Genomic DNA, 15,066 nt, shown 5'->3' with positions numbered 1-15,066 from the left:
GTGAAAAGTTACTGAGTCTTCTTCTCCTCCACCAATTCACTAGGAGGAGTCCAGTTCAACTGAGCCTGTTTCTCCAAATCCACCGTCGCCGAGTTCCCAAACAACAACCAGATAGATTTCCTAATCGAACTCTCCACAGCCTTCGGTCTGGTCTCGTACAACGCCGTCAACGTTGCCAATCCAAAAGCTAGCAACATCGTATCTTCTTGTGGGATAGGTTTCCACCAACCTCTGCTCTTTGCGACTCCAAACCCTGCATCTAGACTTTGCCTTGTAACGTAGCTTCCCAGTTGTGCTCTTCTTGCCTTCGGTACAGCGAGGATGAATACACTGCTGAGGAATCCGTTTAGGAAGTACCTCTTGGTCGGCAACACCGTTCGTGGAAGGTAGCGTTGGAAAAAGCAAGTGAGCCCCCAAGCAGTACCGATACTGCCCGAGATTACCGTTGCTCCCTGTACCACCGCTAGTGCGAATTTAAACAGCGCTGTTTCTGGATCTTTCGATACTTTTTTGTAGGAGATGAGCTGGGTTAGAGCGGTGAATATAGCAACGAATTTGGCTGATGCTTGCCATTCCCTCGCGAAGAAGCCTAAAAAGTTCTTCGAGCAGGAAGGCTCGGTGGGGTGTAAAAGCGCACAGAGCAAACGAGAGTGTGCTGGATGTGCAGGTCCGTAATCCAACACGGGATTGATCAGCGGATACTTCGTGGTAGGATATTTCGAAGGTGACAACGCGGACAGAACTGGAGCTTTAAACGCGGGGTAAGCAGCCGAAGTCGCCGTGGGAGTGGAAAGTGTTGCGATAGCATCCGCAATATCTCTCGGTGCAGGCCAGGGGATCGAGGAAGGTAAACCGTCTGGTCGTGGAGGTATGTAAGATGTGCTTCTAGCCAAAATCACCCTTCCATACGAATCAGGGAAACAGGAAGGTTCGAAAAGGAAAGTCCAAAGAAGTTGACCGTTGGCAAGGGCGTAAAAGAAAGCTCCCCCGATCCAGTCTGGTACCCAAGCTACCGATCGGGATTTGACTTGACGAAGGTGAACGTAGAGGTTTTCGATTGCTTTTGTGCTCAACCACAACGCCATGGATCGGCGGAGGGAGGGGATGGGGAATGCAGCGAGTACGGCTGAAGCTGCGAGGGAGGCGGTAAAGGGGACTAGAGCGGCTGAGTTGAGGATTTTGGCAAGTCTAGCTTTGACCCGATCCCGCGTCAAGGTATAGTCCAGGTCGTTCTGCTTCCATGACTTTGAGAGCAGGTTCAGCCTCACCCTGGTCAAGTGGGTGAGGAGGACGCGATAGAGCGCAGAGAACAGAGCTAGGACAGCACCTGATCGGAGAGACTTGATCGAGATGAACGCCTTCAAAGTTTTTCGTGCTGGTTCCTTGCGTAGTGCGAGTGGAAGTAGACCATGCAGAACGACATTGGCAGAGTAGCCTATGGCGAAAGCACGTGCTGGTACTCGAGTTTTCGGTGGGATAGGAGGGTCGGAGAAGAAGGTACGCAGTTCGGCCAAGTTACTGGGTACGGAATTGAACGAAGGCGTTGTTTGGGAGGACGAGACTGGAGAGGCCATGTTTGCTATCGATCCAAGTCCGACAACGAGCGCTGACCAGCGTTCCTGTTCTCAGAAACGAAGGATGTTGGTGGTACAGAGTTGAGGCTGGCTCGGCGAGAGTAAGCGAGGGAATTGCGATCTCCACAGAAAGAAGCTCAAAATATCGAAAGTGCGGGGGCCCGATGAGCTTGTTCACTCACACCGATTTTCCGATTCGTGCTAATTTCTGAGGTCTTAACACAAGGTTCCGGCGGAAAATGACCTTACCGAACCATGAAAGAGACGCCAAACACAGCCGATTCTCACCACCCTCATCACCAAGTGACGGATCAAGAATCATCCGTGCGTTCATCCGCGGTAGGAATAGGAAGATCGGGATCGAGCAACTATCTGATGATGATTGGCACCCAAAGATGGTTAGAAGGGTGGGTGCGATTCGGAACCGAACAAAAGTGTGGAGAGAAGTTCAGGCGGCGCTGAGGTCTTATGACGATGTCGAAGCGAAAAAGGTACCTTCCTTTCCTGCGTGCACGTCATGCGACATCTGCACTGCTTGGAACACCGCCTCCAACCTTAAATCAGGCTCTACGGCAGAGTGAGCTCTGAATGTACAAACCAAGTTGAGCGATGCATTGCTTCATAGGGTGTCACATCCGGTTTCGCAGCAGATCATGTCGTCTGGCTTCGAGCGAGCAGACAGAGTCTATTTTTACGGCTGTGTTACTACCGCTGATGAGAAGACTTAGGAAACAACAGGGCTTCTCCGCCAAGTGTCTTGTGGCCGGTTTGGGGAAAGCCATATGATCACACTGCCGCCGACCTGCTCGCTTGGGGAGTGCTGATTCAATCGCTACTATGTCCCGCCCCTGACCTTGGACTTGCATATATACGGCCTCATCCTCACACCATTACCTTCTGGTCTGCCCCTCAGACACGCTCTACATACAATTTCGAAGAAGACCAACATTAACGAGATACTCACAATGCAGTTCACCAAGTCGACCATCACCCTCCAGGCTCTCCTCCTTGCCGTTCTTGTCGTCGGCACTCAGGCTCAGTGTAAGTCTCAGACGACAAGCCTACCTCCATCCTCACATAAACTTTGAAGAACACTCTGCTCACCGCCTTATTCCCCACTGGTTGTTTTGACAGTCCTCTCTGACGCAACCAGCGTCCTCGGCGGGATCGGACCCACCATCGAATCCGGTGCCTCTTCTCTCTTCGGTGAAGCCACCTCAGCTCTAGGCACCGGCACCTCTGGCGCTGCTAGTATCGCCACCTCCCTTGCCTCCGGTGCTAGCAGCCTTGCTTCCTCCGCCGCATCCGGTGCTAGCAGTATTGCTTCCTCCGCCGCATCCGGTGCTTCTAGCGTCGCTACTGCCGCTTCGTCGGGTGCTTCATCGGTTGCTTCCGATGCTTCCAGCAGCGCGGCCTCCGCTACCTCTTCTCGAGCTAGTAACGCAGCTATGGGTAGCAGCGTCAACGGGTTGCCCGTAAACATGGTTGCTGCTGTCTTGACTGTTCTGCTTGGAAGTGCTATTGCCGGTACTCTTGTTCTTTAAGAACGTCCAAGTGTACTTCAAATGGAAATGTAATCTGAAGGACATGTAATCTGAAAGACATGTAATCTGAAGGACTAGTTTGAATGCTCGATTGTGATCGTGATAGTATACAAAAATTGTGAGATTGTTATGCTGAAAGCTTCTCCTCGGAACTAGACTCCCTCGGCGACTGCTCCACCCTTAGCAACCTCCTATCCTCCTCATCCAACGGCAGTACGGCATTCGCAACCATCCCCACAATCGCACTGATCAAAAACGGCGTTGAAATAACAATCAACACACTATCCAAAAATCCACTCAATGCCTTGTTCCCACCCCTATACGTGAAGAGATTACTGAACAGATCGTCCGCCAACAGTGTCCCGAACCCGAACGCAAAGCTGATCGCCAGAATAAACCTATTCCTCCTTGTAAACGTCACATTCTGCAATACTTTCAACCCCGAAACTGCAATTGACCCAAACAGAACCAACAGCACACCACCCAGCACAGGTTGTGGAATCGCCCTCACACAACCAGCGAGTTTCCCAATGATCCCAAAAAGAATCAGCCAGAAGGAACACCATCTACCGGCCTGAATATTGGCGCATTTTGTGATCGCAATCACACCATTGTTCTGTGCAAACACCGACAGGGGTGGGACGGTGAATAAGGCGGAGAACACTCCAGCTAGACCGTCGACCAGGACTCCACCGGAAATGCGACGGTCGTATGCAAGGCCGTCTACTTCGACTTTACTGACTTCGGAAGTTGCGGTTACGTCGCCGATGCATTCCATCATTAGCGAGATGTAGACTGCAAGAAGGGGAAGAACGGCAGGACCATGGATGTGGAGCTTGAACGTTTCCACCCATAAAAACGTGATCGGTTGGGCTGAGTCAATGGGTGCTGAAGACATGTATCCCAATGGTCCGGCGATGAGGAGGGGGAAAAGCAACCCGATGGCGATGGATGCGTTGCGCATCGCAGGACTGCCGAATATTTCGACAATGACTATGGTCATAAATGCCAAAAAGCCTAGTCCTAAGTAGTGTGCGTCGCCCCAGAGATAGGCCCTACTGTCAGTGCCAAGACAGAGAGTGTCAGTGCCATGACAAGAAGCACCACCACCAAAAGAAGGGATCGCGGATTCGCCGATGAGTTTGATTCCGATGAATGCTACCACCGTGCCGGTAATAATGGGTGGGAACATTCGTTTCAATATCCGGGGTGGTAAGAAGGAGAGTGCAATTTCGAGCAGAGCACACATAGCTGCTGTGCCGAGGAGATAACCGTATGCGTCTGGACAGGCCGCTCTGCTGCCGTCCGGGTTCGAAGGGCAAACGCCTTCCGCATAGAGATTGTTGAAAATGCTAGTGGTGACGGAGAGAGTGGTGAAACTGGTGCCGACTACACTGAGCAGTCCTGTTCCCAACTGCCTACCACCTAGGAAGGGAAGCGGTACCGCAGATTGCTGCACAGCCGATATCATTCCTGATGTGATGAGACTTGCCGAAATGAGATATGCCGATGTCTCGCCAGAAAGATTCAAAGAAGAAGCTATGATCATCGGCGGAGTGATCATTCCTCCAAGCATGGCGAGCGCATGTTGGAGGCCGCAGATCATAGCCACTGCTATGGGAAGATCATCGTGTACGCCGTAGAAGGGTGATTCTGCTGCTCCGCCATTGAGCTTGGATGATGGTTTCCAGGGGAACAAGCGAGGTAGGCAGAAGGCGGCAAAATTGTAATCCCCAAGCCAGCCTTGGCGGGTGCTGAGCCTGTGTGATGCTCGGCAAAGACGCTGGCGAGGGCTGCGGTGTGACGAGCTGGGCACGTCGGAATCGTATGGCCAAGAGGTTGATGGCTCAGGATGAGCAAAGGGTTGAGTGGTCACGGTGGCGAGTTTTGAAGGCATCGTGCCGCGGGTTTTTTGTTCGACTTCCATTACTGCAGGAGCGAGGTGGGATGAAGAAATTCGATGGGTTTAACGAGGTGTAGAACAAGGCGCTTAAAGTCTTGTCGTCTGACGTGGGAGGTTATCAAGCTGGGTTCCGAACGTCGTGGAGCAAGGGTATATTATAGTTGGTGATATCGAGGATCGTTCGCATATCAATGCAGCAACATACGGTGGCTTGAAGGGGAAAAAGGAGGTGGACAAAGCACGAGTCAGAAAAGCAGACACAGACAGCTTGTTTGGCTGTCAGGAACCGTGGGAGATGAGTAAGCCTGCGTTGAGCATATCAAAGCGGATCAGACACCGATATCATCAACACAGCGTGGCGTCGAATGGGGAAACGTCAGAGCTCGTCCGAGATTGCGGTTGAGGTTCAACGACGAATCAGAAGCAGCGCGATTCACTCACAAGGTTACCGCGGCAAATAAGAGATAAGATTCGGTTGCGATAAAGTTGACACTCCGATTGGCTGATTCGGATTTGGCCGAGCAATTCAGCACAGCACGGCTGTTATGTCGTGGCTTCGAACAGCGGGAAAAAACAGGTTGACGACGACCTTCCGGTGGGAAAAATAGAGTCGCCCGAGACGCTTTTCCGCGTGGCGAAGGAAAAGCCGGACGCTCTGTCCTCTTTATCTCCCTCTTCGCATCGTTGTCTATCCACACCAACCATCTACCTTGATACTCGCTTGACCTCGCACTTTCGCAAGCTAAAGCTGGCTGCACTTAGCCTCAAACATGACGCTTGCAGGTCCCAGTAGGCTAGGCGCTTGGTCCTCGCTTGTCATTCGTCGCAGCACCACAGGGGGCGGGGCTGCGTGCCCACAATCATTACGGCACTACTCGCGCACGTCAACCCTCTCGAAACCGCTGACTGCAGGGGCAGAAGCTTCATCTTCCTCGTACGACCCTTCGGTTGCCATCTCCGCACTTCAACAACAGCAACAGCGAGTTCGTCAGCGAATCTCAGAAATCGATTCTCGTCTCGAACCACCCTCCCCCTCCCACGTCCTGCGAGACCGACATGCCCGACAGCACACCTACCTTCGCATCTCGCTCACCGAAAAATGCAATCTCCGCTGTCTCTATTGCATGCCTGAGGACGGTGTACCTCTGACACCTTCCAACGAGCTTCTTTCGACCTCTGAGGTGGAACGCCTTGCATCGCTATTCGTCTCTCAAGGTGTCAATAAGATCCGACTTACCGGTGGAGAGCCTACTGTTCGCTCAGATCTACCGCAGATTGTGTCCTCGCTGAACGAGCTCAAACAGCATGGGCTGGAACAGATCGGAATTACTACAAATGGTATCGCGCTGGGCAAAAGGAAATTGGATACGCTGGTACAGAATGGGTTAACGCATCTGAATGTTTCTTTGGATACATTGGATTCGTTCAAGTTCGAGTTCATGACGAGAAGGAGAGGCCATGAAGCGGTGATGGCCTCTATAGAAAGGGCTCTCGCATTAGAGATGCCGAGTGTCAAGATCAATGTGGTGGTGATCAAGGGATTGAATGATAAGCAGGACGTGATTGATTTTGTGCGGTTTACGAAGGATAAGCCTATCACTATCAGGTTCATTGAAGTAAGTCATCTCTCCTCTCGCTGACTGGACCGTGGGTGACTTTGGTGCTGACGATGCCGTCTTGTTTTTGATGTAGTACATGCCATTCGACGGCAACAAGTGGCAAGTGCAAAAACTTGTCCCGTATAGGGATTTGGTCAAGACCATCCAATCCGAATTCCCGGACTTTGAACGTATTGCCAATCGCGACGATCCCAACGACACTTCCAAGCATTGGCATGTTCCTGGTCATCAGGGTACTGTCGGCTTCATCACAAGGTACATTTTACCCCTGCCCTGACCGGAATCATTGGATATCTCACTAACCTCGTTTTCTGACCCCCTTCGTTGCAACAGTATGACGGAAAACTTTTGTGGTACGTGCAACAGACTCCGCATCACTGCGGATGGTAATCTCAAGGTTAGTCTCCCAACCTCACTCTCCCCCACCCCTTCCTTTCTTCTCCGTACACAACACTCACCACCCATTCCTTTCTCCCCTCTCGCTTTATGCAGGTCTGCCTGTTCGGCAACGCAGAAGTCAGTCTTCGCGATGCAATGCGCACCGGCTTTGGCCCTATACCCTCCTTGAGCGCAGGCTCAAAGGGTCAACCAGCAACAGACGACCAGCTTCTGCAACTGATCGGTGCAGCTGTTGGAAGAAAACATGCAAAGCACGCTGGAATGAAGGATCCAACTGAGTTAGCAAAGTCGTTGAACAGGCCTATGATTACCATCGGCGGTTGATTGCGCGTAAGCATGCGTTGGGCAGCATTTTTCTATATGTCCACTACAGAATTGCTTACCAAGATCGTTCCACTTTTCAATATTATCCGCACGTCTTCAGGTGTCCGCAACAAAGATCGGCCTATGCGACGCTGCGGAAAGACGGTTCGGAAAGGATCTGGTTTTATGGCTCCGCGCCGTGGGTATCATTCTTCCGCACATCGTCAACAGCATTCGAACAAGGTAGAGGAGGAAGAAGAGGACGACGATGACAACCCATGGGGCGACCTTGATAAAGCATTCGAGAATCTCCAAGACAAATCGCTTTACAAACAGGTCTACGTCAAACATCCTGGCTCTCCTCATGCTCCATCCTCGGAGGATGCGGTAGCACCTTTGAGCGCGGCAAAAGATCCAATCGCAGAGATGGAAGAAGCTATCTTCGCCCAAGCTGGTGCTGCGGCTGTGAGAGGGCCCAGTAAGCCAGAGCGAAATGTAACGATGGCGCCATTGTCGGGAGTAAAGTTCTCTGAAGTGCCTCCTTCAGTGGGCGGATCCGGCGCCGACTTGAACGGGATTAGTATGGATGGGGATGCGGGTGCTAAATGGTCCGAATACATGGGTGCTACGGGGGAAGAAGACGATTCGCCATGGTCATCTCTAGATGCTTTTGCGGATAACCCTGAGTCTTCTGCACAATTTGCTGTTCCTCTGCACCTGCAGGAACAACAGAAGCTTATGCAGACTAGTGCTCAACACTTCGCCACCGCGACACCCCAGCACCATCAGCAACACCCGGCAACAGATGCATTCGCGGCGAATAGCGCTTTCATCCAACAACAAACCCAGCCTGAATCTTCGGAAGAGGCAATGTTCGCCCAAGCTGTAGCTCGGATGCTCAATCACACTTCTTCTTCCTCCTTCCACGCGAATCAAGAGAATCCGGGCAATTTATCTCACATCGACGCCTCTGGATCAGCATCAATGGTCGACGTCTCTCCCAAACCCACCACCCTCCGCTCCGCAACCGCCACGGGTCGCGTTTACATGCCTTCTTCCGCCATCACTCTCATCCGCACCACAGGAGACCCATCTGGCAAGGGCCCAGTTCTACACACCGCGCAGTTGGCTGGAATCATGGCTGCTAAACGAACTTCCGATCTGATTCCACTTTGCCACCCTCTCCCTCTTACGCATGTCGAAGTGAAGCTAGAAGTGGAAGATGGAGAAGAAGGTGAAGGATGGATGAGTGTAGAATGCACAGCAAGAACAGCAGGTCAAACCGGTGTGGAAATGGAAGCTTTGACAGGATGCATGGGCGCTTGTCTGACTATTTGGGACATGGTCAAGGCTATTGCCGGGAAAGGGATGCGGATTGGGGAGGTGAAAGTTGTGAGAAAGGAGGGCGGGAAGAGTGGAGACTGGGTACGCTACAATTAGCTACGATAAAGTTGACAACGGCGTAGATGGGTTCGAAAGGGGGACGATGGTAGCGGAATAAGGTTTGGATAACTGCAACCAGCTCCATCGCCCCAGTACACGCATTTCCATCACACCGACACACCGCAATGTCTACCTTGAATGATCAAACCTTTGCCTTGATGTGCCGTACGCAGGAAGAAATCTCAGCAGTGCTCGAGTCTTCGCTGCGCTCCCAGGAAGAACAGAACAGACGTCTGATGTCTAAGCTGGATGTTCTTGTAGGAGGAGCAGAACAAGCCATTGACGGGCATCCTACAGGTTAATGGCCGAGCTGTCAGCTTTGATCAGATGCAGAAGAAGGACTGGTCGTCAAAGACAGATGAGTAACGCCATTGCTAGTTGCCTCTTCTCACGCAGCTCTTCTCGAATCGATCCTGGCAACTTCGCTTCTTCTGCTCTTACAGTCGCCATTCGTAGCATTCATGTAAACTTTCTCGCCGAGAAACTTTTTGCACCTCACAGAAATGAACGTCCTTTTCTCACAAACTATGTGTGTCCCAGATGTGTGATGTTATCAAAAAATGAAGTTAGACTGAGACAAGTCAACTTAGCGTAACAAGAGGCCTCTTTGATCGGTGAGCACTTTTTCTTTACCTCTCCAAAACCTGCGGCTCGGCGCTGACAAGTATCACTGCTTTCTTGATCGCAGCCGCTTCCTCCAGTACTCTATTACGTTTGACCGTAACTCTTGCCAACTACTTCGCATCTTACACTCGCAAGATCGGTGCAATCGAAATCAATCCTTGCAAGTGTCTGAGCAAGTGTGTGAATGCCAGAGGTGATGAACGACGGTACAAATACAAAACGAACCCCGGTCTAACTATCCACGTAGAGCCTCAAATCCACCAGCCTTCTTAATCGCTCTCTTAATCTCCCCTTCAGTCTTTTGCCAGACATTCAAACCCCTATCCCTTGCCATCCTCTCCGTATCCTCCGCATACTTCTGTACCAAGTCCCTCAACCACTGCCCTTCCAACTGACTCGCATGTCTCTCCACCGGTTCAGCCTTCGCTGCCATCTCTTCCAATTCCCTCACCACCGGATTCACCTCCTTCTTCGCCTTCTCGGCTGGCATGTACGTCTCTACCTCTTCATCATCAGCTATACTTGCAATCGGTTTCCCCCAGGCGGTTTCTTCTTCTGAGTCAGAGTTAGCTTCGACAATGTCGAGAATGTTTCCTTTATCGTCGCGGATGACCTTCGCCATGCCTTTCTTAGGTTTGAAGTCTGGATCAGAGGTAGAAGTGGATGGTTGGGTGGGAGTGCGCTCGGTTCCACCAGTATCCGGTCGTACATCTAGGGAGGGGACTAGGCCGAGTCGAGCATAGTTTTGACGGAGGGTTAGTTTGGGGTCGTAGTTGTCTTTGAGGACGTCGGCGCCGTGGACTGTGGGTGCTCGAGCGAGTCGCTTTTTCATTTGTCGTTTGGCGTTTAAGGAGGGTTTCATGGACGAGCCGGAGCGGGATTTGCGACGTTGACGTGGGTTGGCCATAATGATAATCTCTTCTCTATGCGGTGCGATAAGATAAGGTGGTGTATAAGGAGGTGGTGGTAGTGGCTAAGGGTCCAAGAAGGGGGGAAAAATTCGAAGCTTCTGCGTGGGGCAAAATCAAAATCCATCCTCGAAATTCGGAATTCGGATACCGCCCGATTGGGAGAGTGGAAGAATCGGGAAAGAAAAGGTGGAGTTTCCTTTGTTTCCGCACAAACCAGCTTCCAACCCCACCTTCTTCCAACTCCTTTTCGACCTTCCTTCCGCACTCTCTCTTCCTCTCTGACACCAATTTACAGGTTGAGCGCTTCAAGATGTTCTCATTAGTCCTTCCAGGCCGTCTACCGCTATCAACACCGCAACAAGTCGACGAAACGCACTGCATCTTCCCACTCGAAGATGCCTCATCAATCCAACACGTAGTTGTATTCATGACCGGAGTTCAACCTTTTCCTCCTGGCTACTCTGCTACCGTCCATCTCCTCTGGCCTTCCACCATACCCTCTGATCCCTCTGTCTCAGCTTCTCCCTCCGGCGACTGGAAACTTTTGGGTTGTCTGCGGAACACAAAACCAAGCGCAATATTCAAAGTTCGCTCACCAACCACCCCGACACCAGCAGGAGGTGCAGGACTGACTGCGACATTGGGGATAAGCATCGAACCGGACCAGTTGGTGGATGAGCAGATGGCGAAGCTGCAGACTCCCTTGAGCACGAGCACAGGGGGTGTAGCAGCGATGTCAGAAACAACAGCAGTAGACTTTGCAAGAAAGATCGCAAAGAACTTATTCTCCTACCTCTCATCATACGCACCTGACTCGGAGAGACAAACAATGCCACTCCTTCAGAAATGGTTGCAGAATCTCGAGCGGAAACTTCTCTCTCAAGGACCAAGTTTTCTCGATAAACCAACAGACTAATTGTCACTCCTTACTCAAAACCAATAGCAATGCATCTAGGATATTCCAATCTATTCAATGTGTACACGTGAGTATGGAGAGCTAATCTAAAGCTGCATGCATAGCTCGGTTTCGCTCTCTTCGACGTACAACCTCCCACTCGACGCGGAAGAAGACCCATACCCATCTTCGAATCATTTCGAGTAGCTCCATCGAAAACACGCCTCCTTGCCATTCGATTATGTGGTGTAGATGCGAGCTGAGTTTGAGACTCCAGAAGAAACGAAGTAAGAGATCCAGGATGATAGCGATTTGGTAGAAAGAAGCGGGGAAAAGGAGGGAGGGGGAGGGACGGAGGATTCTTTCCATTGCTGAAAGGTTTCTCCTATGACCTGTTCTGGTAGTCGTGCGTGAGGGGCCGCCGGAGGGGTTTGTCGTCGGGGGAACAGCTAGTGATGTATATCCTCCCACTCCATCTCCTGTTCCAGCGGAGGAATTGGAGAAAGAGGGTTTTTCATCAGGCCTAAAGCTGGCCATTGGCAATACTTCCGCTTCTTCACTCAGCGGTAAAGGCATATACGACATCCCTCTTCTATGTAAATGTACCGCATTTTGCGCAACTTGCCCGACTGAACCCATGTTCTGCCACTGCAACAGACTCAAACCCCAATCGTTGGTCACGTCCCACCAGAAGCTGAACATTGAGTTGACGAATACGGCTAACAACCACCAAACGTACCTCGTTACCCATTCACCCTGATGTCCACCTGGATCCTTGTCCGCTTCGTACCAAGCACTTAGCCAGATCACGGGGAATGCAGAGGCGTATTTAACTGCGTTCCAGAGGGGTCGTTTACTTTTCTCTCCCCCATTCCTGCCTTGGATGGGAGGCGAGATGCAGTACTCGCTGATACATTGCCTGAATCGGATCGCGTATGGTAGCGAGATGAGAAGGGGTACGGCTACTGACCCTTTCCCGTTCCACCACGTATGATGTTCCTTGCGAGGGACGAGGAAGCATGCGGTGAGCCAAACATCTCCGAATACTTTGGCGAAAGAAGTAAGGATGTCGGCCAATATGACGTCTCCGAATGTGATTTGCTGCTTGAGAGAGGGTGACAGGATGACGAGTATCGCTCGACCGAACGCTCTTCGCATTGACTTGAAGAAGAGGTTTCCTGGCCAGAGGAGGGCGAGGACAGCACCAGAGACGCAGAACCCTTGAAACGCTTGTGCGTGCCTTCCCTTATGGTCGCCGCTGAGGCTGTCGACATAGTATCGATACGATGCCCAGTTAAGGAGAGACCAGGCGAGTTGGAAGAGACCAAATGCGAAGAGTGGTTTTGTTGTCATCCCTCCTCCTACCCCTGCTTCGCCTCCTGTTGGCCTGCTGGGTGCTGTCGTTGGCAGAATCCCCGGTCCATCATTGCTCGTGCTAGTACCGGAGGAGGAGTTGTGGTTGTGATACGACCCATACTGAGTACTTGCGCCAGTCGTGCTCCTATGAAACCCCCCACCCCCACTCCCAGCTGCAGCCCCAATATTGCGCTTCTTCTCTACCTCATCCGCTCTGAACAGCCCAAACAGATCAATCCCTTTGTGTTGCAACACTTTGACATTCACCGCAAAGAGTAGTAACCCGATGGATGCGAGCAGAAGAACGCGATACGGTGGTGGAAAGAAAGCGGAGAAGGACCATAACTCGCGATCGCCATCGTACAGGGGATCGTTGTCGATCGGGGGAGCTGATGAGCCTGGATCACTCATCTTTGCTACCTTCCCTTCATGCGGGTTAATCGAGATGATAGAATGGTGGAGAGCACAGGGTGAAAGACGATGGAAAGAAGGTGGAAAGCAAAGTGGAAAGTGTTGTTTTCTTTTTGGCGCCCGGCGATCTGTACTTGGCTGTGCACGCCAAATTTGAGTTTTGGCATATCGCGTGGCGCGTGGAAACTCACTTCATTCAACACTCAGCATAGATCTCATATCACTCGACAGATGACACGCAGCGCGGATGACACACAGCACAGATGAAAGGCGGGTAGCAAAGAGATCAATTGACAAGCAGATGGTCTAAAACTGAAACGTGCAAACGAGTTAAAAGGTAAATTCCAAGGATAGCCAGATAAGAGCAAAGCCACACACCTTCTAGCCTTGCTCCTCTCACAAGCACACACTGTATGCTTATGAAACAAGAGCGGCAAGAGCAGCACCAGCAGCAGCAACGGCCGTCACGACACCAATAGCCTTACCCACCTTCTCGGCACCACTGCTGCTACCGCTCGACTGCGAAGAACTGCTCGACCCGGAGCCGCTTCCTGTAGAACCAGCACTCGAGCCTGATCCACCCCTGCTACTTGCCGAAGGGCTAGAGTTTCCCGCTGCCTGGCCACCCTCTTTGAAAAGGAACTCTTGCGAGGTAGGATCACTGAAAATGAGGTAATCCTCATGAGCTACGTTGGCAACGTAGTTGAACTGGTGGCTGCTGGGAACGTTACCGTTGTTCGCCTGTCTCAACTGCCTCTGGAAGTTCTGTCCACGAGTCAAGTGCGAAGTACCCTGGTACTGAGCCTCACAGTGACTGTCACCGCCCTCGTTATCCGTCAGACCAAGTGCATACATCACATTACGACCGTAGTAACGAGAAGCGATGCTGTTGGCCCCACCTTGACCGGATCCGTAGGGAGGGAGATCTTCAAGACCGTATTGCCATTGGTTAGCTGTGCTGGCACAACTTCCGCCTGGGTTGGTCACAGGGCGATCAGAGGTAGGCCAGACGTAGGAGCCGGGGTTACCAACAAAGTAACTGATGCTGGCGTCCTGGGCAGAGTTGGACTTGCGAAGCATTGCGTAGTGTTGAGTGAAAGACCCACCAAGCGAGTGGCCTGCAATGACGATGTGCTGGAGGGCGGGGTAGGTGGATTTGTCGAAGAACTTGTTGATCAAGCCGTCAAGCGCTTCGTAGGATGAGATGGAAGCGCCGTTGGGTCCAGCAGAATCAACACCAGTGGACCAAGCACCACCTCGGAAGACAAGATCGTTGGAACCAGCAGAACCAGCGCTGGCATCGTTGGTGCTGAACCAAGTAGGAGCAGCAATCAGAATTTCGTCCCTGTTGATAGCGAGGGTGGAGTTGACGGAAGCACAGAGCAACGAGTTGCGCACCAAGTTGGCATACTTCCAGTAATCGCGTGGCAGACCAGGCTGGGTTATGACAACACGGGTGACCTTGGAAGCGTCTTTACCACGCTCGATGATGTAAGGCTGAACGATGTTGTTGCCTACAGTGAGGTCGCGCATGGTGTCGAAACCGAGAACTTGGGGCATATCAGTCCAACCAGTGGAGAAAGAACCGCCGACAGCGGCAGAACCGATAAAGATGGTAGGACAAGCATCACGTTGTGAGTTATCGTCGTGACCGCCACCGTTGTCAATGACGACGGTTTGACCTTCTGCGTCGCCTGGACGAGCACCAGGGGCAGTGGCACCGTTCTGATAGTCAGATGCCATGATGGAACCAGAGCTTTGACGAGCATGAAGCTTTTGGTTGGAACGGTTCATGCCGTGGATGTCGGCAGCAATGGCCGAGCCGGCAAGCGTCAAGACTGCGACTGTGTTGAAGGTGACGAATTTGACCATTTTGCCTTTGCGAGTATATGAAGTTGAGATGGGGTTGGTGGTGGTGGTGGTGAGAGTGGTGAGAGTAGTGAGAGTGCCTCGCTAGGAGCGAGTAGTAGAGCCGCAGGCATTGTCACCAACAAGGGCTCGAACCTCGTGGGTGCCGGCAACATTGCTATTCTTGCTGATCTGCGATGACTGTAGCTTTGTGCTGGCGGCGCAACACACATGCA

At 51.9% G+C, this 15,066-nt stretch overlaps 8 protein-coding genes across 8 annotated transcripts; 3 read left to right on the top strand and 5 right to left on the bottom strand.

Moving 5' to 3' along the window:
* Nucleotides 1–8: 8 nt before the first annotated feature.
* On the bottom strand, nucleotides 9–1,574 carry UHO2_00878 (uncharacterized protein; the record flags this gene model as incomplete). Its single annotated transcript, XM_041553346.1, has 1 exon — nucleotides 9–1,574. The coding sequence occupies one exon, from the start codon at nucleotides 1,572–1,574 to the stop codon at nucleotides 9–11; it is 1,566 nt and encodes a 521-aa protein (XP_041409280.1).
* A 965-nt stretch (nucleotides 1,575–2,539) lies between these two features.
* On the top strand, nucleotides 2,540–3,118 carry UHO2_00877 (uncharacterized protein; the record flags this gene model as incomplete). The annotated part of the gene is made up of 2 exons (XM_041553345.1): nucleotides 2,540–2,615; nucleotides 2,709–3,118. The coding sequence occupies 2 exons, from the start codon at nucleotides 2,540–2,542 to the stop codon at nucleotides 3,116–3,118; spliced, it is 486 nt and encodes a 161-aa protein (XP_041409279.1).
* A 127-nt stretch (nucleotides 3,119–3,245) lies between these two features.
* UHO2_00876 (putative purine permease) lies at nucleotides 3,246–5,015 on the bottom strand (the record flags this gene model as incomplete). The annotated part of the gene is made up of 1 exon (XM_041553344.1): nucleotides 3,246–5,015. One exon carries the CDS (start codon nucleotides 5,013–5,015, stop codon nucleotides 3,246–3,248), a length of 1,770 nt encoding a protein of 589 aa, XP_041409278.1.
* Nucleotides 5,016–5,791: 776 nt separating this feature from the next.
* UHO2_00875 (uncharacterized protein) lies at nucleotides 5,792–8,782 on the top strand (the record flags this gene model as incomplete). The annotated part of the gene is made up of 5 exons (XM_041553343.1): nucleotides 5,792–6,637; nucleotides 6,714–6,895; nucleotides 7,007–7,037; nucleotides 7,133–7,262; nucleotides 7,413–8,782. 5 exons carry the CDS (start codon nucleotides 5,792–5,794, stop codon nucleotides 8,780–8,782), a joined length of 2,559 nt encoding a protein of 852 aa, XP_041409277.1.
* Nucleotides 8,783–9,644: 862 nt separating this feature from the next.
* Nucleotides 9,645–10,316, bottom strand: UHO2_00874 (related to NOP16 ### nucleolar protein involved in 60S ribosomal subunit biogenesis; the record flags this gene model as incomplete). The annotated part of the gene is made up of 1 exon (XM_041553342.1): nucleotides 9,645–10,316. The coding sequence occupies one exon, from the start codon at nucleotides 10,314–10,316 to the stop codon at nucleotides 9,645–9,647; it is 672 nt and encodes a 223-aa protein (XP_041409276.1).
* A 314-nt stretch (nucleotides 10,317–10,630) lies between these two features.
* Nucleotides 10,631–11,236, top strand: UHO2_00873 (uncharacterized protein; the record flags this gene model as incomplete). Its single annotated transcript, XM_041553341.1, has 1 exon — nucleotides 10,631–11,236. The coding sequence occupies one exon, from the start codon at nucleotides 10,631–10,633 to the stop codon at nucleotides 11,234–11,236; it is 606 nt and encodes a 201-aa protein (XP_041409275.1).
* An 81-nt stretch (nucleotides 11,237–11,317) lies between these two features.
* UHO2_00872 (related to ERD1 protein, required for retention of luminal ER proteins) lies at nucleotides 11,318–12,982 on the bottom strand (the record flags this gene model as incomplete). The annotated part of the gene is made up of 1 exon (XM_041553340.1): nucleotides 11,318–12,982. One exon carries the CDS (start codon nucleotides 12,980–12,982, stop codon nucleotides 11,318–11,320), a length of 1,665 nt encoding a protein of 554 aa, XP_041409274.1.
* Nucleotides 12,983–13,399: 417 nt separating this feature from the next.
* Nucleotides 13,400–14,854, bottom strand: UHO2_00871 (uncharacterized protein; the record flags this gene model as incomplete). The annotated part of the gene is made up of 1 exon (XM_041553339.1): nucleotides 13,400–14,854. One exon carries the CDS (start codon nucleotides 14,852–14,854, stop codon nucleotides 13,400–13,402), a length of 1,455 nt encoding a protein of 484 aa, XP_041409273.1.
* Between the last annotated feature and the right edge of the window lie 212 nt (nucleotides 14,855–15,066).

This window comes from Ustilago hordei, assembly GCF_900519145.1.
Source record: "Ustilago hordei strain Uho2 genome assembly, contig: UHO2_contig_02, whole genome shotgun sequence".
In the NCBI taxonomy this organism is placed as follows: domain Eukaryota; kingdom Fungi; phylum Basidiomycota; class Ustilaginomycetes; order Ustilaginales; family Ustilaginaceae; genus Ustilago; species Ustilago hordei.
This window is presented reverse-complemented; position numbering and strand designations above follow the sequence as displayed.